This window comes from Chiloscyllium punctatum, chromosome 2 (genome assembly GCF_047496795.1).
Source record: "Chiloscyllium punctatum isolate Juve2018m chromosome 2, sChiPun1.3, whole genome shotgun sequence".
In the NCBI taxonomy this organism is placed as follows: Eukaryota; Metazoa; Chordata; class Chondrichthyes; order Orectolobiformes; family Hemiscylliidae; genus Chiloscyllium; species Chiloscyllium punctatum.
The window spans coordinates 141,402,940-141,426,050 of record NC_092740.1 but is presented as its reverse complement, the minus strand read 5'-3'; the positions used below and the strand labels follow the sequence as shown (position 1 = coordinate 141,426,050).

Genomic DNA, 23,111 nt, shown 5'->3' with positions numbered 1-23,111 from the left:
GTTGGAGGGGGAGGGTCATGTTCCAGCTGTACAGGACATTGGTTAGGCCACTGTTGGAATACTGCTTCCAATTTTGGCCTCCTTCCTATTGGAAGGATGTTGTGAACCTTGAAAGGGTTCAGAAAATATTTACAAGGATGTTGCCAGGGTTGGAGGGTTTAAGATATAAGGAGAGGCTGAATAGGCTTAGGGTTGTTTTCCCTGGAGCATCAAAGGCTGAGGGGTGACCTTATAGAGGTTTATAAAATCATGAGGGACATGAATAAGGTAAATAGACAAGGTCTTTTCCCTGGGTGGAGGAGTCCAAAACTAGAGGGCATAGGTTTAGGATGAGAGGGGAAGATATAAAAGGGATCTTAGTGGGCAACCTTTTCATACAGAGGGTGGTGTGTGTATGGAGGAAGTGGTGGAGGCTGGTACAATTATAGCATTTAGAACAAAGAACAAAGAATAAAGAAAATTTACAGCCCAGGAACAGGCCCTTCGGCCCTCCAAGCCTGAGCCGATCCAAATCTACTGTCTAAACCTGTCAGTCAATTCCTAAGCATCTGTATCCCTCTGTTCCCCACCTACTCATGCATCTGTCCAGATGCATCTTAAACGAATCTACCGTGCCTGCCTCTACCACCTCTGCTGGCAACGCATTCCAAACGCCCACTACCCTCTGTGTGAAGTACTTGCTGTGTGTATCCCCTTAAACTTTCCACCTCTCACCTTGAAAGCATGACCTTTCATTATTGAATCCTTCACCCTGGGAAAAAGCTTGTCTCTATCCACCCTGTCTTCCAGATCCTTCAGGATTTTGTAACCCTCAATTAGGTCCCCCCTCAATCTCCTTTTTTCTAATGAAAATAAACCTAACCTACTCAACCTCTCTTCATAGCTAGCACCTTCCATACCAGGCAACATCCTCGTAAACCTTCTCTGCACGCTCTCTAAAGCGTTCACATCCTTTTGGTAATGTGGCCACCAGAACTGTACACAGTATTCTAAATGTGGGCGAACCAATGTCTTGTACAATTTTAACATGACTTGCCAGCTCTTATACTCAGTACCCCATCCAATGAAGGCAAGCATACTATATGTTTTCTTGACCACTCTATCCACCTGTGCAGCAAACTTCAACTTTAAAAGGCATCTGGATGGGTGTATGGATAGGAAGGGTTTAGAGGGATATGGGCCAAATGCTGGCAAATGGGACTAGATTAGAATATCTGGTCTGCGTGGTTGGACTCAATGGTCTGATTTCATACTGTACAGCTCCATGACTCTATAACACGATGAATGTAACCAGCTAGATATTCTGGAATTATTTGAACTCATTGTGTAGAAATACTGTTTGGTGATTATCAGAATAGGAGAGCTTTCGGACTTTGGTCTCATAGAATGTTTTTCAAAAGGGAAACGTTGCAACAGATCGGCACTTCACTAGCAGCCACCTAATCTGGATAACAGAAAGGAATCTGCCACTTCAAACCAGGCAACTGGTAAACAGTAAGAGGACTGAATATAAAGATGATTCATTTGGCCTGAACATCATTATTAATCATCTCAGTAATTTGTCATTGTGGGGAATGCCTGTGTGTAATAGTACCTTTCAGTATTGTTGTCTCTGTTGTAATGGTTGATTTTGCAGTGAGCCTGATGGATTTTGCATGCAAATTAGTCATTGAATTAGAGACATGAGTGATTGGGTTGTGGAGGTGAAAGGAGAAAAAAAAGCAAACAGATGATTTGGGGTGGCGCAGAAAAGCAACTCTGGAAAAAGAAAAGCACCTGCCGCTCAGGGGCTCTTGTGGCACAGCGGTAATGTCCCTACCTCTGAGCCAGAGTGTCAAAGTTCAAATCCCACCTGCTCTAGATTGACTAACAGTCTTACTGAACAGGGTGCTTGGGAACTTTTCTATAAATATGTTAGAACAGACGCAAGGCATTTAAATGCTACAGAACAGGGGGGTTTGCAAGTCCTCATCAATGAATTACAAAAAGCTAGTATCCAAATTCAGCAGGTGATCGGGAAGACAAATGGAGTGTTGACGTTTGTTTCAAAGGAAATGCAGTATAAAAGTAGGGAGGGTTTGCTAAAATTATATAGTTAGACCACAGCTGGAATACTGTGAACAATTTTGGACCCTTTATCCAAGGAAAGGTATGCAGGCATTGGAGGCAGTCCAGAGAGCTTACACTGCCATGTGTGGAGGGACGGTATTATGAGAAGGGAATGAGCAGATTGGGTCTGTACTCATTGGGATATAGAAGATTGAGAGGAACCTTATTATTGAAACATAAGATTCTTAGAGGACTGGAAAAGGTTAGATGCAGAAAGGTTGTTTCTCCTTGTGGGAGAGTCTAGAGCCAGATGGAATAATCTCAGAATGAGAAGTCACACATTTAAGAGACAGATGACCCAAGAATTTCCTCTCTCAGAGAGTAGTGAATCTGTGAAATTCTCTACTAGAGACAGTTGCTGAGGCTGGGTCACTGAAGACTAAGATAGTTTCTTTATTACATAGCATCCCTACAGTGTGGAAACAGGCCCTTCAGCCCAACAGAGGGTCCACAATGACCCTTTGAAGAGTAACCCACCCAGACCCATTCCCTATTATCCTATATTTACTCTTGACCAATGGGCAATTCACCTGACCTGCACATCTTTGGACTGTGGGAGGAAACCCACGCAGACATGGGGAGGATGTGCAAGCTCCACACAGACAGTCACCTGAGGCTGGAATCGAACCCAGGACCCTTGTGCTGTGAGGCAGCAGTGCTAATCACTGAGCCACCATGCTGTCCATTCTGTGAAGGAATCAAGGGTTATAAGGAAAGGGTAAGAAAGTGGAGTTGAGGATTGACTAATCAGCCATGATCCTAATGAACTAACTGGATACTTATGCAGTGCTGAAGAAGCAATGCTCTGTTGTGGATCTCTGAGTTGATTAGATTACTTACAGTGTGGAAGCGGCTCTTTGGCCCAACAAGTCCACAGTGACCCTCCAAAGAGCAACCCACCCAGATCCATTCCCTACACCTAATACTACAGGGAATTTAGCATGGCCAATTCACCTAACCTACACATTTTTGGACTGTAGGAGGAAACCGGAGCACCCGGAGGAAACCCACACAGACAATGTGCAAACTCAGCACAGACAGTTGCCTGAGGCGGGAATTGACCCCAGGTCTCTGGCGCTGTGAGGCAGCAGTGCTAACCAGTGTGCCACCGTGCTATTGTTGAACTGAAATCACCGTGCCTTCTCAGGTGAATGTTAAAGATCCCACAGCACTGTTTGAAGAAGAGCTGGTGATTGTCATGTAGTTGTTTTTGGAATCTCTTTGTCTGTAAATTGGCTGCTGTTTGCCTACGTTCCAAAAGTGACCCTACTTTGAAAATACTTCATTGATTGCTAAGTGATTTGGGACATCTTGAGGATGTGAAAGGTGCTACACAAAGGAACAACCAGTTTCTTTTCTTAACAGTATGATTATCCCAGCTGAAATGTGCTGCACACAAAACAATTATTACTGAAATTTGATCTGGAAGCTTATCATTTTACCGGTTCTGCAGATACAATTAATTTTGGCTTTGAAGTATTTATGGATTCGGAGCATTATGTTGGGGACTAACTGAGAAAATTGCTCCCGTATCTCTGAGACTTAAGTTTGTGTCCATCTCAGAATGAAACACTGAGGTTGTCTCCTCCTTACAGCACAAGATGGCAATTGCAATGAACTTGACCAGTCACAACATGACAGTATCCTGCGAATATTGTCACTGTTTGAAAGTTCACATGAATTACTAGTGTTGAAAGCAAACAATTATTTCTGAATGCAAGTTAATTGTTTTTCAATTAACATCGAGGTTCTTTTGAATAGATGTTGGTTCTGGGTGTCTGCTTGTTAATGAGTTGGCAACCTGTTCTACATCTCCACTATTCATCTTCAAAGGAAACGAAAAGGCAGGAGAGACATAAAACAGAATGCTGACTTGCCATTGTCTGTTTTGTATTGCCATCCAAATTGAAGATAGAATACAGAACATGAAACAGTGCAGCACAGTACAGGCCCCTTTGGTCCACCATATTGTACTGGGCATTTATCTTAATCTAAGATCAGCATTAATTTAAGATCATTAAGATCATTAATCTAAGATCATTAATCTACGATCTTAATCTAAGATCGTCTAAGATCTATTCCACTTTTGGGGCGAAGGTAAGAAGTTGTTCCATATGGTATCTGGGTTGATACTTTCTATTATTCCAAAATGGATGGGAGTTACCCATATGGACCCTGTGTAGTTTCCATCTTGGCATACATCAAAGGAATTGCTCAGGAAATTGAGTTTTACTCTTGACATTGGTGCCCTCGGGAATTCTCCATTTAAATCAGAAACTTCCAATAACTTAAATACAATAATTACTGTCGTAAAGTTAGACTGTTACATACATAGTCTAACTCCTGAGTAACTATTAAACAGACCCCATTTGTAAACTCACACAACTCCAACCACACCTCCCCCAGACTCTATACATCCCCATAGACCCTACCATGACTCTGCTCTGGGACCCGACCCCTTTAGATCCAGGCAAGATCTGCCCCACTCTCCCAACCCCACCTGCTGTTAGACTTGCCTCAACCCCTCCGTTACCAAACCTAATTTCTCCCACTCACCCTGACTTACCCAAAACACTGCATCATATACCTTTCACTATGCATCTTGGCACAATACCCACTTGGCACACCACCCAATTCCCAACTGGTACCCGAGCACCTACTCACCTAAATCCCTAGCCCCTGCTGATCTTGCATTCTACCCTGGCACCATTCTCTTCCTCACTCCTCTGGCTCTCTAACATCACATTTACCTTATAAGCTTACAGTTTGGCAGCAGCTGTCAAAGTGTTTTTAATTAATTCATACCACAGGATGAGGACAGTGCTGGCTAGGCCAGCATTTATTGCCAATTCCTAGAGGGCAGTTGAAAGTCAACCACACTGCTGTCTGTCTGGAGTCACATGTAGGCCAGACCGGGTAAGTATGGCGGTTTCCTTCCCTGAAGGACATTAGTGAAACCAGATGGATTTTTCTGACAAGGTCATCTTTAGATTTTTAATAAAATTGAATTCAAATTCCACCATCTGCTATGACAGGATTCAAACCCTGGTCCCCAGAACATTAGCTGGGTCTCTGGTTTAACAGTCCAGTGATAATACCACAAGGCCATCACCGTAACTAGTGGTTGTAAGCGTTATCAGGCTCTGTTTTCCTTCCTCTCACAGCTATGTGCTACAGAACAACTGCCAAGTCAAATTACAGTTCCGTATTTTCTCTCAGAAATGCACAGCTCCTGTCTTTCAGCTTAATAAAAAGCAACCTGCATGTGATTGCACTTGTTGGAAACCATAACCCAATTTTCTTTTAAAAAGTAACATATAACATCTCTACTTCAATTCGATAAGCACAATTTCACCTCCCAAAATGTAAAGAGATATTTTCAACTTTTCTTTCAAAGTTGGAATTTAGGTGCATTACATGATCAATAGTAGAGAGGTCCATGTCAGTTTATAATGGACGTTAGCTCTCTTCCCTGGAATTCTCAAAATGATATTCCCAATACTTTTTTGACTTAATAGCCAGTACCATCCACCTACCTGTCAGGATGTTGTCCACGAGCGTTGTAGGCATACAGAATATTCCAACAAGAAGGTCACTAATGGCAAGGTTAAGGATGAAGAGGTTGGTGACTGTCCTCATGTGTCGGTTCCTCACCACAATGAAACAAACCAACCCATTTCCCAGCATGCACAGCAGGAAGATGAGAAGGTATGATATAATGAAGACCGTGGCAACTGAAGATGTGTGTTGGTAAAAGGGAAGATACGTAATGTTGCTCTGAAGATGAAAATAGGAAGTTGACCCATTTAGAAAGAGTGAGTGATATTCTTGGACTGAGATGTTCTGATCCAATTCTTTGTTCATTGTTGTGACTCTATAATAAGAGAAGACAAGACGATTAGACATGGTTTGGAGATGTTGGTGTTGGACTGGGGTGTACAAAGTTAAAAATCACACAACACCAGGTTATAGTCCAACAGGTTTAATTGGAAGCACACTAGCTTTCAGAGCGACGCTCCTTCATCAGGTGGTTGTGGAGGACAAAATTGTAAGACACAGAATTTATAGCAAAAATTTACAAAACTGTAAACTTGTTGGATTATAAGCTGGTGTTGTGTGATTTTTAACTTAAGATGGTTAGAGACATTGTTCATCATCTCACAGCTGAATAGTCATCAACAGTTTCAGCATTCTCCTTCTAAGCCTGTGATACAGTAACCTTCAGAACTTTAATAACTGCTCATGGATTGAAAGAATCAGCAATAACTCTTTCTGGAATAAACTATTTCTTGAGAAGAGAGGGACAAACTGTTATAAAGGAATCTAAACTCCTGAGAAAAAGGAGTTGAAGCAACATAAACAAACTGCTGTCTTGCGACGCATTACCGATTAAGAAGAATTTCACGAGTTATGGACAGGACAGGCTGTGTTTCAAACAGATAGCCGACACCCAATCTAACAAGGAAAAGAGAAGCTGATATATAAGCAAGCTATATTCCTGGTGACTTCAGAAGTGTCATAAGTAATGTCACACTGCAAACTTAACAAGACAGAGAATCATATAAGAATTCAACTTCTGGATTTTTAAGCAGCAGAACTCCAGACAACCACATTACACAAGGATCAAACCCTGGACATACACAGATGCTGTTGGTTGGAATTCACCATTACTCGAGTTATAACCAAATTGAGCAGTGAGGCTTAACTTGCTTTAGGGCCTTATTTTAGTTGCTACATGCAATAAAGTTTAAGTAATTGCTTTGGTATTTGATTGCCTATGAAATTTCTTAATAAGTAACTGAATTAAAGATAGCTTGTGGTAATTTACACCAGCAAGCTTATATATTAATATGCAATACAAGGTGTCCCAATTTCCTGTCTGTCAACTTCCTGAGTTAGGCATTGGAGTTGACTATATCCAAATCTATTAGAATCAATGACTCACATTTGACAATGACTTTGAGTTGGAAATGATTATTAGGAACAATCCAGCAATGAAAAAAAACTGAAACTGCTAAAGAATTCATAAGCTTTATTTAAAATATGGTAGCTGAAAATGTGTTGCTGGAAAAGCGCAGCAGGTCAGGCAGCATCCAAGGAGCAGGAGAATCGACATTTCAGGCATGAGCCCTTCTCCTGCTCCTTGGATGCTGCCTGACCTGCTGCGCCTTTCCAGCAACACATTTTCAGCTCTGATCTCCGGCATCTGCTGTCCTCACTTTCTCCTTTAAAATAAGGTAGACAAGCAGGAGGCTGGAAGAACACAGCAAGCCAGATAGCACCAGGAGGTGGAGAAGTCAACACTTCAGGTGTAACCCTTCTCCAGGAAAGTCTAGTTATTGTCTTCACCTCATCTCAGAAGAAAAAAGAAAGTCCAGAACGTAAGAAGGATTAAAAACACATACTTCATGATAACGTTTCAAAAGGTGTCACCTGGTGGCTACTGGACATTCTATAAAACACAAATAACGAGTGCTTGTGATCCATGTTGGAACAGATGAAAAAGTTAGAACAAATGTTCTGCAGAGTTTCAGAAACAGAGCCTCAAGAGGCAGTTGTCTCAGGATTACTTGTGGTACAACCTGCTGATGAGTATAGAAACAAGAAGTTTGGTGAAGATGAATGTCTCATTGAAGAATTGCTGCAGGTGGGAGGCATTCAAGTTAATGGGCCATTGGGAGCACTGGAAGGGACACCTAAACAAAGTGGACATGTTGAACCTAGGCAGTCCCATAGCCAGTTTTCTAACAGTGTCAGGGAGTATTTTATCCATTTCAGTGGAGGAGAGGAATCCAAATAACCTGCAGTGGAATCAGAGGATAGCAATGAATGAATGGCAGGAAAAGTAGAAAAGTTCCAAAGGTTCAGGAAAATAACAAGAGAAACTCAACAAGTGTTAAATTGGGTGCCTGCCAAATTCCATTGTATAAATACTAAGACTGACAAGTTGCAGGCACAAATAGCTACACGGGTTATCGCTTTACTGCATTCAAAGAAACATGGTTCAAGCAAGATCAGCAACAGGGCTGTAACATTCTGGGTGCCAACGTTTCAGTAATAATGAAGAATGAATAGGAGGGGATGCATTAGTATTGGTGAAAGATTAGATTGCAGTTCATAACATAATGAATATGGTGAATTATGGGTTTACTCAAAGAGAAGGGTAATTGTTTTTAGAGCTCCGAACAGTCTGAAGGGGACAGATGGGCAAACCTTCTGGCAAAATTTTGAGATGAATCAAAAATTGGGTTGTAATATTAGGAGACTTAAGTTATCCTCATGTAGATTGGTGTGAAGGCCAATTTGCTTATATACAAGAAAGTGTTCTCATCAGTATATGTCTCGCTAAACAAGAAATGTAATAGTGTTGGATTTGTCTTGGATAATTACGAAGGCAAGTGGCATGAATTTTAGCAGGAGAGCATCTAACTAACAAGTGATCGCAACATAATCCAAGTCATTTTGGAGAAACATCAGAAAACTTGATGGAGAAACTTCTCAGTGAGGGAGGGAAGCTCCTTTAAGGAAGGTTCATGCACAGGTTGATTGGAAAAGGCACTTTTTTCAGGGTGTATCAATGATGGAGTGATTGGGACAAAATAACTCAGTTATAATTGAAGTGCATTGCTTTGAAGGGTAAAATAGGGCATCCAATACTGACGCTCCTGAAATAACAAAGTAAGTAAAAGTTAAAACAGTAACAGGAGGCTTTTCTTTTGAATGCCAGGAGCAAGATTCAGCTAAGAACCGAATAGATTATGCAAAATACAGGAGGAAATGTAAGAAGTTAATGTGGAAGGTGGAGAGGTTACAAGAAAGGATTATGAGGTGAATTAAATCAAGAGCCCTAAAATGGTTTAGAGACATATAAAATTTCTGTCATTAGGCAGGGAAACAAAAAGTTGGGTCATTTAGGGATCCAAAAGGTATTCTCATGGAGTAACACAGATTATAATCATGATAACAGTGTTTTGATCGGTATATTTTCATAAATGATCCAAAGGTTATATTAAAGAAAGAGGCAATTTACTGAACATAGTGGTAGAAGTATTACCCCTGCTGAAAGTTGCTGCATCACCAGGTCCTGGTGGAGAGCATCCTCAGCTGTGGAAGTTGTTTAGGGTAAAATAGTGCTGGATGCAACCATTCAAGTCCAATTGGATTCAAGAGTAACATTAGAGGATAGATAGCAGGATTGTTCATATCATATCAACATTCAACAAAAGGGATGAGAGGTAAATCAGGAATTTTCTTGCAACTGCAGCAGTTGAGTGAAGGCTGACTAAATTGGTTCCTGGGATAAGAGAAATTATGAGTGAACGAGGAATTGCGCCTGTGCTCCCTTCAACTCTCAATAGTTATTAAGACATAGAAGATTCTAAATGGGCTTTGGGGCTGACAATGAAAGACAGTTTCCCCAGAGTGGCAAGGCTGGAGTCCAGGAATAAAGTCCCAAACATCTCAGACTGAAACGTGAATAGATTTCTTAGAGAGTTTTGAGTGTTTAGATTTCTCTAACTCAAAGATTGCTCCATTGTTAGATATATTTGAGACTGAGACAAGCAAACGTTTGATCTCAGGGAGTCAAGGGATGTGCAAAATGCCGAAGTACCAGTGTGGGGGTAACCATGAAACTCAGTTTCCCTGCCTTTTCCTTTCCTGTAGAGGCTAGTCAAGTGCACTGTTTCATCACCCCTGGACTTCTTTCTGCATCTTTCCACACAAATGGAGGAGATGTGATGCCTGTCCTTTCACTCCTTCCCTGTTTCTCACCATCAAAGGTCCCAAACTGTCCTTCAAAGTGAAGTAGAGATTTACTGGTACTTCTTTAGTGTACTGTATTTGCTGCTCACATTGTGTTACGCTCTACATTTGAATAGGTAAAAACAATGACTGCAGATGCTGGAAACCAGATTTTGGATTAGTGGTGCTGGAAGAGCACAGCAGTTCAGGCAGCATGAATAGTCAAAGACAGACTGGGCGATTGAATTGTGGAACACCTCTACGGAGATGACAACCAAACATTCCAAGCTTTTAATTTGTGTTCTCCAGCTAGTTCTCACTCTGACCTTTCAGATGAAGGGTTCCAATGAAGTTCAGAACAAGCTTAAGGAACATCATCATGGTCTAACTATTTCAGGGGTGGCACGGTGGCGCAGTGGTTAACACTGCAGTCTCACAGCACCAGGGTCCCAGGTTTGATTCCAGCCTCGGGCGACTGTCTGTGTGGATTTTGCACATCCTCCCCGTGTCTGTGTGGGTTTCCTCCGGGTGCACTGGTTTCCTCCCACAGTCACAAAGATGTGCAGGCCAGGTGAATTGGCCATGCTAAATTGGCCAGAGTGTTAGGTGCATTAGTCAGAGGGAAATGGGTCTGGCTGGGTTACTCTTTGGAGGGTCAGGTGTGGACTGATTGGGTTGAAGGGCCTGTTTCTGCACTGTAGGGAATCTAACCTGTAAAAGGTATCCAAAGGATAAAAAAAAATCTACTGTAGGGAATCTAATCTAATCTACTTCGATAGCCAGAGAGTTGATGGAGCAGTGCAGACTGTGTGCTGGGTCCTTGCTGAATTCCTGACATGGCTTACTCTAATGTCACTGTGGGAAATTCCCTGGAATTAGGAATTCTCCAAAAGAGTCCACTAAAGCCATGGAATTTGGAGGGTTCCAAGTTACTTAAACTTAACAGATATCCAGGAAACGTCAGAGGATTAAAAACCTGCTACCACTTGAGGATATCTACCAAACTGACTCCCCTGATTCACCATTGACACCTACAATTGTACTTCTCCTCACACCCTGCAGATCCCTGACTGCACCCCATCCTCCAATCAGACACAACACCCCACTCAAACCCATTCCATATCCCTCCACCTGATCCTACAGGATTCCACACTTCCCTACACCGAACACCCACTCACATACCTGGCACCTCACCCACCTGGCATGCAACTGACCTTTCCCAGCTGGCATCCTACACACCAACACCTCATCCCCCTCCTCTCCTTTCACCACCCTGTGGCCCTCCACCCATTTGACTCCCTAGCCTCACACTTGCCTTACATACCCAGCCTTTCAAAGGAGCTGCCAAATTGGCCAAACTTGCTGCTGCAAATGTTACTCACAGAACATGCCACACTGCCTGCTGCTGCAAAAGAGGGCCTGGTGGTTTCTACAAACATCTTCTGCACTGCTGGATTCATGGCTTCCTGGACAGACTTGTAACAGGAGGCCCCAGTGCAGGAACCTCCAGCACATCAGTCCTGTAAGACTATGGGTCAGAGATAGAGTTTTTGACTGTGATCAGAATGTCTGGGTGCTTATCTTTACACTCAATATTTGACAGTTTTCTGGACAAAAATTGATTTCAACATTTAGACCATAGTTTCCACCTCCATTTTGTTTTATGTGTTTATTTTCTTTTTTTGTTTTGCTTTGTTGATTTGTACCTTGTTCTTTATTCCTTCATGGTGCAATCAGATGGTTTATAAGGCATCACTCATGCTTGATTAGACATAAACTTTCTTTCTGCACAAATCCATCACTACAGAGGAAGCATGGTTAGTAAGTTTGGGATAGACTCAGGGAAGAAGGTTATCTGAGATTACAAAGGGATCCTAATCAATTGGGCCAAAGGGCTAAGGAGCGGCAGATCGAGTTTAATTTGGATAAACACGAGGTATTGCACATTGGTAAAGTGAACAAGGGTGGGACTTGTACAGTCAATAATAAGGCCCTAGTTGGTATTGTTGAATCTAGGAGTCCAGGTACATAGTTCTTTGAAAGTTGCATCTCAGGTTGACAGGGCAGTTAAGAAGACATTTAGCACTCTTACCTTCATTGCTCAGACCATTGAGTATAGGTGTTCAGACGCCTTGTTGAGATTGTACAGGATGTTGGTGAGTCTGCTTTTGGAGTACTGTGTACACTTCTGGTCACCCTGCTATAGGAAGAATATTATTAAATTGGAAAGAGTTCAGAAGAGATTTATCAGGATTGCCCAGACTAAAGGATTTGGATTATAAGGAGAGGCAGGAATGGCTGGAACTTTTTTCACTGAAGTGTAAGAGATTGAGGGGTAACTTTATAGAAGTTTATAGAATCGTAAGTGGCATAGATGAGATGGATAGCAAAGGTCTTTTGCTTAGCGTTGGGAATTCAAAACTATGGGGCATATTTTTCGGTGAGAGAAGAAAGGTTTATAAGGGACCTGAGCAGCAACATTTTCACACAGAGGGTGGTTTGTATGTGGAATGAATTGCCAGAGGAAGTGGTAGATGCAGGTACAATTACAGCTTTTGAAAGACATTTGGACAGGTACACGAATAGGAAAGGTTTAAAGGGAAAGGGGTCGAATGCAAGCAAGCGGGACTAGTTTAGCTTGGGACTTGGTTGGCATGGAGTATGACTCTATGACTGTATAAATCATGGGTAAACCACAGCATCAATGAGAGGCTGTAACAGGTGATCCAAAGGATGAAAAACCCCAAAGGCTGAAATCCTGAGAAGGCAGATTATTATCAGAATGGCAATAGATTTGGAAGGGGGGAGGTGCTACATGACCTTGGTGTCCCTGTACACAAGTTGCTGAAAATGAGCATGCAGGTGCAGTAGGCAGTGAAGGAGGCAAATGATACATTGGCTTCATAAAAAGAAGATTCGAGTTCAGCAGCAGGGATGACTTGCTGCAATTGTACAGGACCTTGGTGAGACCATAACTGGTGTGTGGTGTGCAGTTTTGGTCTCCTTATTTCAGGTAGGATGTTCTGGAAGTACCTGTCTTCTTTATGTTCAAAATGAATGATCTTGGTTTACCCCAATATTGAACTCAATCTAGTTGAGTTATTTTCAGTTTATTTGTCAGCATCCCAGTCTTGGCTCTCCCAACCATCACCTTGGGTCATACAGGTGTCAATGTAGAATAAACTCTCATTCTGGAATCTTGAACACATGATCCAGGTCCACGCTTCAGTGCGGTATGGAGACAGAACTCCACTGTTGACTTCAGTTCTGATGAAGAGTCATCTAATCTCGAAACATCAGCTTGTTCTCTCTTCTATGGATGCTGCCTGACCCACTGTGATCTCCTGTATTGTTGGTTTTCTCCACTGTTTACACGCTGTGTTTCAGGTGAGATAAGTAATTGAGGACGTGTTGGATTTCTCAGGTGAATATGAAAGAATCAAAGTAGAACAATGAATCCCTCATTGCCGAGAGGATAGTTAAGAGTCAACCACATTGCTGTGGGTCTGGAGTCACATGTAGGCCAGACCCGGTAAGGATGGCAGTTTCCTTCCCTGAAAGACATTAGTGAATGAGGTGGGTTTTCCCTGATAATTGGCAATGAATTCTTGGTCATCGTTAGACTGTCACATCCAGATTTTTATTGAATTCACATTCCACCATCTGCTGCGATAGGACTGAAATCCAGGTCCCCAGAACATTACCTGGAACTGAAAGGCTTTTGCCCGAAATGTCGATTCTCCTGCTCCTCAGATGCTACCTGACCTGCTGTGCTTATCTAGCACCACACTCTCGACTCTCTGGGTTAACAGTCCAGCGAGAATATCATTAGTCCACTGCCTCTCCTCTTTGTATAAATTGAGTGTCATGTTCAGACATTTTCAATATTTCAAAAGTATTCAATTGGCCTGAAATGCTTCAGGTATTCTGAGCTAATCAGATCACACATGCAGTCACAAGGAAAATTCTCTGATGTTGTGAAATTTACAGTATCTGGGTCAAATGAAGTGTGTAAGACTCATTATTGAAGGAGTTGCTGGCAAATTAGTATCACTCACATGTTGACAATTAAACATCAGGTTTGAAATGGACATTTGTGAATCAATTAAATATTGGAAAATCTTATTTCTCACTTTTTTTGAAATGAGGAGTGTCAGTATGCGAACTGTCACAAGTCATGTAGCGTCAAATCAGGGTGGCAAATCTCACATTAAATTGCAGTTTTTTTCTGAGGAGCAAAGGAATTGGAGACGTGGGGGAAGCCTAGGCCCAATTTTCATGATGGAACGCAAGGCCTCATCGACACTGCATAGACAGATGTGGAATCCTGCTCCTTCTGCTTCTCCATGACAATAGTTTCCAAAATCAAAAAAGCTGTTGCTTCCATGCCATTGCCAAGATTGTCCCCAGTATCACCGCTGGAGGAGATTTCTAACTAGAATCGCAAAATCCCAACAGTGTGGACGCAAGTCATTCGGCCCATCAAGTCCACAATGACTCTCTGAAAAGCATCCCACCCAGACCCACACCCCTTATCCTCTCCCTGCATTTCCCATGGCTAATCCACCCAACCTATACAGCCCTGGACACCATGGGCAATTTAGCACAGCCAATCCATCTAACCTGCACATCTTTGGACTATGAGATGGATAACACGTGTAAGCAACTCACAGTCACCCAAGGCAGGAATCAACCTCAGGTCCCTGGTGCTGTGAGGCAGCAGTGCTATCCACTTTGCCACCAGGCTACCCAGTAGAAGATGTTAAAGACTCTGGAGTGTATGTCCTCAGGTCCTGAAAAGTGCAGGGTGTGTATTAAGGTGGGAAAGAAGGCAAATGGGATGACTCCTTTCATTAGTTAAGGTTCTGAACATAAGTTATGGACCAGACCAAACCCCCTTAAAATGTATTAAGAACATAGTCTAGACCCTAACGTTTTCTTATTTTAAAGTTAAAGTGTGAGGCAATGTGTTTTGGATGCAATTTGAACTACCAGGCTTGAAACAAAACACACTTTATTCATACACTATAATTAAAATACAGACAAAATAAAAACAAAACAATTGGCTTAACTGTAACTCTATTGAAATGCTTAACAAAACAATATATATATTAACTACTACTAATGAACTGTTCCATTGTGGTAACATCCCATAAACACATCCTTGGCAAAGGCAAATTCAGTAAAACAGATAGTCTCACATGCAATTCTAGCACGAGGAAGATAACCCCAACCTTTAGCTATAACAAAGAGAGGAATAATAGTTTCCACATTCAGCTTCAAGACCCCAGCAACTGCTACTGAAGGCCAAAAGTAATTGAAATTCTGTTCTGTGGGAGCTTGACCCCACCCAGTCAGGCTGCTTGTATTGTTCCAACTGAAAAAAAAGGCCTCACACTGTTTAATTTTTTGACTTTGACACAGTGTTTCTGTTTCAACCTTTCTTCATAAAAAAGGACAAAATACACCTCTTAAAGCCATAATATTGTTATACAAGAGCAGGGATGTAAACATACTATAAGCATACTTAAAAATGTGAACACACCTGCAAACACACACTGCGCTATTGTGACATTTCATTCTACACAGGCCTTAAAATAGGTTAAATGTTTCTGTTGTACTCTTAATGGTCATAATTTTGAATAATTTGATCCGAAAATCTTTACTGAATGAAATCATGTCCTAAATTCCCACTGTACATGAACCAACTAAAGATGAACTTTTTGACAATATGCTGGCAAGTTTTTGTCAGTTGAAATCTGTTGATCTAAGAAGTTATAGTTTTGCTCCCTTTGCAAGCCATTTTTAACTATTGTTGCATTAAAGTTTAATTTCATTATAAGTTTTAAATTAACTTTTTTCAGTCAATTTGCAAAGTTTCCAACCCTTGGGCTAGAGGTTGGTCTGGAAATTAAATTAGGAACATGATCATAGCAAAAGTTAATCAGAAAAGTTGCATTTGATGTTTCACAAAATTTAGACAGATCCTTTAGCCTCAAAGCTGAAAACTCATGCATTATCTCCACAGTCACAGTTAAATAAATAGAGTATGTCTGCAGAAGAATTGAGATTTTAAGAATGGTCATTTACTGAAGAGGCAAAGCATTTACCTTGAAACTATTCTTACAGTATTGCATATTGATTGAGAGGCACCATAAGGACTACTATTCTCCATGCAACACAGTTCTGTTCATGAAAGGAACAGAATATAGCATCCATTTCAACATTATCATGTTCACTAAAAGGCCAGTGTAAAGCATCTGCTGCATCACAATTGGAGAGAAATTATTACAGTTAATTCAAACAGAACCTACCCAGTAAATATGCAATATTTAATACTAGAGAAAGTGAGGACTGCAGATCAGAGTTGAGAGTGTGGTGCTGGAAAAACACAGCAGGTCAAGCAGCATCTGAGGAGCAGGGGAATCGACTTTTCAGGCATAAGCTTTTCATCTGGAATGAGGCTTGTGGGCCGGGGGGCTGAGAGATAAATGGGAGGGGGCTGGGGTTGGGGGTGAAGGTAGCTGAGAAAGCAATAGGTGATGAAGGTGAAGGAGAAGGTGATAGGTTGGAGGGGAGGGGGTGGAGCGAATAAATGGGAATGGTGATGGACGGGTCAGAAGGGCTGTGCCGAGTTGGAGGCTTGGGATTGGGATAATGTGGGAGGAAGGGAAATGAGGAAACTGTTGAAATCCACATTTAGCCTGTGTGGTTGCAGGGTCCCAGGGTGGAATATGAGGTGGTAAGGGTTTGGCGATGGGGGGATGCCCAGGACCTACATGTCCTTGGTCGAGTGGGAGTGGGTGTTGAAGTGTTCAGCCATGGGGCAGTGGGGTTGGTGGGTGTGGGTGTCCCAGAGATGTTCTCTGAAATGATCTGCAAGAAGGCGTCCTGTCTCCCTGATGAAGAGGAGAACACATCGGGTACCATGGATGCAGTAGATGGCATTGGTAGAGGTACAGGTAAATTTCTTTCAAATGTGAAAGGATCTTTTGGGGCCTTGGACGGAATTGAGGGGAGTGGTGTGGGTGCAGGTTTTGCAATTCCTGCAGTGGCAGGGGAAGGTGCCTGGAGTGGGGTGTGGACTGGTGGGGGACGTGGACCTGACGAAGGAGTCGCGGAGGGATATGGGTGGGGAGGGAAATATATCTCTGGTGGCGGAGTCTGTTTGGAGTGGCGGAAGTGGCAGAGGATGATGCGATGTATGTAGAGGTTGGTGGGGTGGAAGGTGAGGACCAGGTATATTCGGTCCTTGTTGCGTTGGGAGGAGTGGGGTTGAAGGGCTGTGGTGCGTGAAGTGGAGGAGATGTTCTGTACGGCATTGTCAACCACGTGGGAAGGGAAATTGCAATCTTGGAAGAAAGAGGCCATCTAGGATTTTCTAAGGTGGAATTGGTCCAGTGACAATCCAAGAGAACTGTGATTTTTTTACAGAGATTTGAAAGGGATACCTAAACAAGGGGATTATGAATGGAAATTTTTGAGAGAAGACAAGCTGAATAAAGTATTATGAGAGTTCAGGGTAGCAGAGAATGTTCTGAAAGCACATCATGTAAAGTGATAGTCAGCCTGAGAGAGGGTGAGAATGGGTGGGTTGTGCTAAAGATAATCCATGCCATGACAGGACTGGGTATGGGGAGGAGTTACAATACATGGAAGGATAAAATCAAACTCTAAATTTATTGAACTCATTGGTGTGTCTGCAAGATCCCCAAGTGGAAACGGAAGTGTTGTTGTTCCAACTTGTGCTGAACTTCACTGGAACCCTGCAGCAAGCCTCAGACAGTAATGTTGGCCAGGCAACAGGGTGGGGTGTTGAAGTGGCAGGCAACTGGAAGCTCAAGGTCATTTTTTTGGGCAGAGCATAGGTTGTTTTGTAAAGTGGTTACTCAATCTGTGTTTGGTCTGTCCAGTGTAGAGGAGACCACATTGTGAGCAGCCAGTGCAGTAGACTAGGTTGAGTGAAGTGCAGGTAAATTGCTGCTTCACCTGGAAGGTATGCCTGGGGCCTGGAATACTGAGGACAGAGGATGTAAACGGACATGTGTTACCCCCTTGTGGGGCTGCAGGGAGGTGTTAGGAGTGGAGGAGGAGTAGAACATGTATCCTAGAGGGAACAGTCCCTGCAGAAGGCTGACAATGGAAGGAGGGGGAACATGTTTCCGGTGATGGCACCCTGCTCGAAGTGACAGAAATGACGGCTTTGTATGTGGAGGCTAGTAGGGTGGCAGGTGAGGACCTGAGGGAACCTATTGGTGTTTGGGAGGGAAGAGAAGGGTGGGGACAAAAGTAAGGAGAGATGGGTCGGATAAGGCTCAGGGCCCTGTCCTACAGCAGGAAATCCATGGTTGGGTGATTAGGTGGACATTTCGGTTGACCTCTTGTGAAAGGTGGTCTTCTGAACAAGTGTGATGGAGATGAAGAAACTGAGAGAATGGGACAGAGTCCTTACACACATGGTGTGGGGATGTATAGTCAAGGTATGTGTGGGAGTCAGTGAATTTGAAGTGCACATCAGTGGTCAGCCTATCCCAAGAAATGGAAAGGGAGATGTTGAGGAAGACAAGGGAGGAGTCAGAGATGGACTAGGTGAAGGTGAGAGCAGTGTGGAAATCGGAAGTGAAATTGATAAATCTTTTGTGTTCAGAATGAGAGAGGGAAGCAGCACCAAAAGATGTCATTGATAGAGAAAGAGTTGTGGGTAGGGGCTGGAATAGAAATGGAACAAGGAATGTTCCACATACTCCACAAAGAGACAGGCCTAACTGGGGCCCACGCTGGTATCCATGGCCACACCTCTGACCTGACAAAAGTGGGAGGAGTTAAAGGAGAAGTTGTTCAGGGTGAGGATGAGCTCGGCCAAGTGGATGAGAATGGTGTGTGGGTGGGGACAGTTCAGGCCTTTACTCCAGGAAGAAGTGGAGGGCCTTGAGACCATCCTGTTGGGGGTGGACATATAAAAGGATTGCACATCCACAGTGAAGAGGAGGTGGCTGGAGCCCACGAGGGAACTGACATAAAGTGTCAGAAGAATCACAACAAAAGTGGAAGGGACTGAACGAGTGAAGTAAAAAAATCGGATTGAGGTAGGAAGAAATGGGTTCCATTGGGCAGGAGAAGCTGAAACAATGGGTCTGCCTGAGCAGTTCAGTTTGGAGGATTTGGGTAGAAGGTAGAAATGAGCAGTCCTGGAGAGATCCCCAGTTGAGATGAAGTGAGTGACCATTGTGGACACGGTAGCCTGATGTTCCACGGTGCATCATGGTCCAGGGGAAGATAGGAGGTGGTCTCTGAGGACTGGCATACAGCTCCCACAATGTAGAGGTCAGTCCTTCAGATAACAACAGCACCGTCTTTGTCGGCGGGCTTGATTACAAGGTCAGGTTTGGATGTGAGAGCACAGAGTGCAGTCAGTTCAGAGAGAGATGGATTTGAATGGGTGAGGGGAAGGTGGGAACTTAAGGCGTCACATTGACAGTTCTCCATGAACAGGTCGAGTGTAGATAAAAGGCCAGAGGGAGGGTCCAGTTGGAGGGAGGGCATTGAAGGTGAGTGAAAGGGTTTGTGACATGGGGAGAGGACTTCAGTCCAAACAAAAATGGGCAGAGGCGACAAGGAAGAATTCAATGGCATGTTGTGCTTGAAATTTATTGATGTTGGGACGCAGAGGGATAAAATTTAGGACTTTGCTGAGTTCAGACATTCAGCATCGGGGAGCAGAAGGTCATAAAGGACAGTAAAGACTCAACAACAGCTGGGATCAGAAAGGATGAAGTCAGAGGAAAGTGGGGGGAGGGTTTTCAGAGGGTCATGGGCACCTTGGAGTTGCTGCAGCTTGAGTTCCTTAATGCCTGAAAGGAAGAAAAGGGATTTTTGTTTGAATGTCGAATGGGCCGGAGAGGGAAGTGGAACTTGGGGTCAGGTCAGCTCTGAGCCAATGTGAGGCAGTGCTGATAGAGAGGTGGAGAGTCTGCAAGATACTGAGTGTGGATCTCAGGATGCAGCAAGACCAGCTGTCGGAGGTGTGTTATAACTCACTTGAGATACTGTGATCCTGGGTGGCTGTGAAACACGAAGGATGGAACTGCCGTTGGAATCCACGTGGGGTGAATCTGAGCTGGAGGCAGTCTCCGGGGTATGAGATGTGGCTGTGGAATTGAGTTTTGGCAAAGGAGAGAAAACGAAGGTGATGTTGGAGAACAAGAGGAAAAGGTTAGGATGGAAATCCTGTGGGAAAGACGAACAGAGCTCCTTCAAGACTCATCTACCCAACTCATCCATGCCAAAACGCTTTCCAAAATTAATCTAATCCCATTTGCCAGTATTTGGTCTATATCCCTCAAAACCCTTCCTATTCATATACCCATCCAGATGCCTTTTAAAAGTTGTAATTGCACCAGCACCTAACCATCTCCTCCGGCAGTTTATTCCATACATGCATCACACTCTGCGTGACTAAGTTGCCCCTTAGGGCCCTATTATATCTTTCCCCTCTCACCTTAAACCCTGTAGATTTGGACTCTCCTACCCTTGGGAAAAGACCTTGAATTTTCACCCTATCTATGTCTGTCATGATTTTATGAACCTCTATAAGGTCACCTTGCATCCTCTGACCGCCGAGCTGGGAATTTGTGTTGCAGACATTTTGTCCCCTGTCTAGGTGACATCCTCAGTGCTTGGGAGCCTCCTGTGAAGCGCTTCTGTGATGTTTCCTCTGGCATTTGTAGTGATTTGTACCTGCCGCTTCCGGTTGTCAGTTCCAGCTGTCCGCTGCAGTGGTCGGTATATTGGGTCCAGGTCGATGTGCTCATTGATTGAATCTGTGGATGAGTGCCATGCCTCTAGGAATTCCCTGGCTGTTCTATGTTTGGCTTGTCTTATAATAGTAATGTTATCCCAGTCGAACTCATGTTGCTTGTCATCTGAGTGTGTGGCTACTAAGGATAGCTGGTCGTGTCGTTTCGTGGCTAGTTGGTGTTCATGGATGCGGATCGTTAACTGTCTTCCTGTTTGTCCTATGTAGTGTTTTGTGCAGTCCTTGCATGGGATTTTGTACACTACATTGGTTTTGCTCATGTTGGGTATCGGGTCATTCGTCCTGGTGAGTTGTTGTCTGAGAGTGGCTGTTGGTTTGTGTGCTGTTATGAGTCCTAGTGGTCGCGGTAGTCTGGCTGTCAGTTCGGAAATGCTCCTGATGTATGGTAGTGTGGCTAGTCCTTTGGGTTGTGGCATGTCCTCGTTCCGTTGTCTCTCCCTTAGGCATCTGTTGATGAAATTGCGGAGGTATCCGTTTTTGGTGAATACATTGTATTGGTGTTTTTCTTCCTCTTTTTGCAGTTCTGGTATACTGCAGTGTGTTGTGGCCCTTTTGAACAGTGTCCTGATGCAACTTCGTTTGTGTGTGTTGGGGTGGCTGCTTTCATAGTTTAGGACTTGGTCTGTGTGTGTGGCTTTCCTGTAAACCTTTGTGGTGAATTCTCCATTCCGTGTTCTCTGTACCATCACGTCTAGGAATGGGAGTTGGTTGTCCTTTTCTTCCTCTCTAGTGAATCGGATTCCTGTGAGTGTGGCGTTGATGATCCGGTGTGTATGTTCTCTATTTCTGTGTTTTTAATGATTACAAAGGTATCATCTACATATCTGACCCAGAGTTTGGGTTGAATTCACGGTAAGACTGTTTGTTCTGTCCTTTGCATTACAGCGTCTGCTATGAGTCCAGAGATGGGTGAGCCCATGGGTGTGTTGTTGATTTCATATATTTGGTTGTTGAAGGTGAAGTGTGTTGTGAGGCACAGGTCCATTAGTTTGAGTATGCAGTCTTTGTTGATAGGTTCCCCGTCTTGTTGTCTGTTCTGTATGCCCAGCAGGTTGGCTATTGTTTCTCTAGCTAGGGTTTTGTCGATAGAGGTGAACAGTGCCGTTACATCGAATGAGACCATAGCTTCTTCCTTGTCTATGTGTATATTTCTGATGATGTCCAAGAATTCCTGTGTCGATTGTATAGATTGTCTGGATCCGCTGATCAGGTGTTTCAGTTTCTGCTGTAGTTCTTTGGTCAGTTTGTGTGATAGTGTCCCTGGTAGTGATACTATGGGTCTGAGTGGGATGTCTGGTTTGTGCACTTTAGGTAGTCCATAGAATCTGGGGGTGTTGTTGCTTTCAGGTTTCATTCTTTGTAGGTCAAACCTGGTTATCTGTCCGTTTTTTTGTAGGTTCCTCAGTGTGTTGTTTATCCTATTGGTGAGCTGTGGGGTGGCGTCAAACTCCCTCTTTTGGTAGGTGTTGATATCTGCAAGTAGTTGTGCTTTTTGCATGTACTCTGCTTTGTCGAGGATGACCGTCATTCTGCCTTTGTTTGCTGGTAGTATGATTATGTTCTTATCGTTTCTTAGTGCTTTTAGTGCTTCCCTCTCCTTGGTGTTGAGGTCATGTGTTTGTCTTTTCCTTGTTATCAGAGGTACAATACTTTGTCTCACTGTTTGTTGTGTCTCTTCTGTCAGTCCATTATTTCTGAGTGTGCATTCTAGTGCTGCTAGGAAGTCTGCTGTCTTGGCGTCCCTGTGGTTTTAGTTGAGTCCCTTGGCCAGTATTGTTCTTTCCGTGTCTGTGAGCTGTCTGTGGGAGAGGTTTCAACCCAGAAGTGTGTTGTGGTGTCCTCTCTGTTGTGTGTTAGTTTGGCCATTTTTTCTTTTAGTGCCATTTTTTTGCGGTGTGTTGTCCTGTTCTGTCCTATGGTGACGGCCTGTTCTACGGTCCGGGTCCATTCCTGATTGGTGGTTTTTGAAATTAACGATTTTTGACGTGCAATTTCTTGTCTGTATTTGTGTAGTCTGTTGTGTGCGTCTGTAATCGTTACCTGGATCATCCTGAATCCGTTCTGCCTGGCTGTGTCCCTGGCTTGTGGGTTTTTTAGATTAGATTAGATTAGATTACTTACAGTGTGGAAACAAGCCCTTCAGCCCAACAAGTCCACACTGCCCCGCCGAAGCGCAACCCACCCATACCCCTACATCTACCCCTTACCTAACACTACGGGCAATTTAGCATGGCCAATTCACCTGACCTGCACATCTTTGGACTGTGGGAGGAAACCGGAGCACCCGGAGGAAACCCACGCAGACAATGTTGACTGATGGTCTGTATCTGACACATGGTGGAAGGATTCGATTCTTTCGGCATTCATGCAGGAACCGGAGTTGTTTGTATGTGGCACTTAGGCAGTTGGCACAGGATTCCCATTTCCTGGCTTGTCTTAGCGT

At 43.5% G+C, this 23,111-nt stretch overlaps 1 protein-coding gene across 1 annotated transcript in view; it reads right to left on the bottom strand.

Moving 5' to 3' along the window:
* Positions 1-23,111, bottom strand: part of LOC140493556 (neuropeptide FF receptor 2-like) — a 119,321-nt gene that overhangs the window by 10,343 nt on the left and 85,867 nt on the right. Inside the window, exon 2 of the mRNA XM_072592115.1 lies at positions 5,646-5,983. Coding sequence (XP_072448216.1) covers positions 5,646-5,973 — 328 coding nt within the window. The 5' untranslated portion in view covers positions 5,974-5,983. The remainder of the gene's footprint in view (positions 1-5,645; positions 5,984-23,111) is intronic.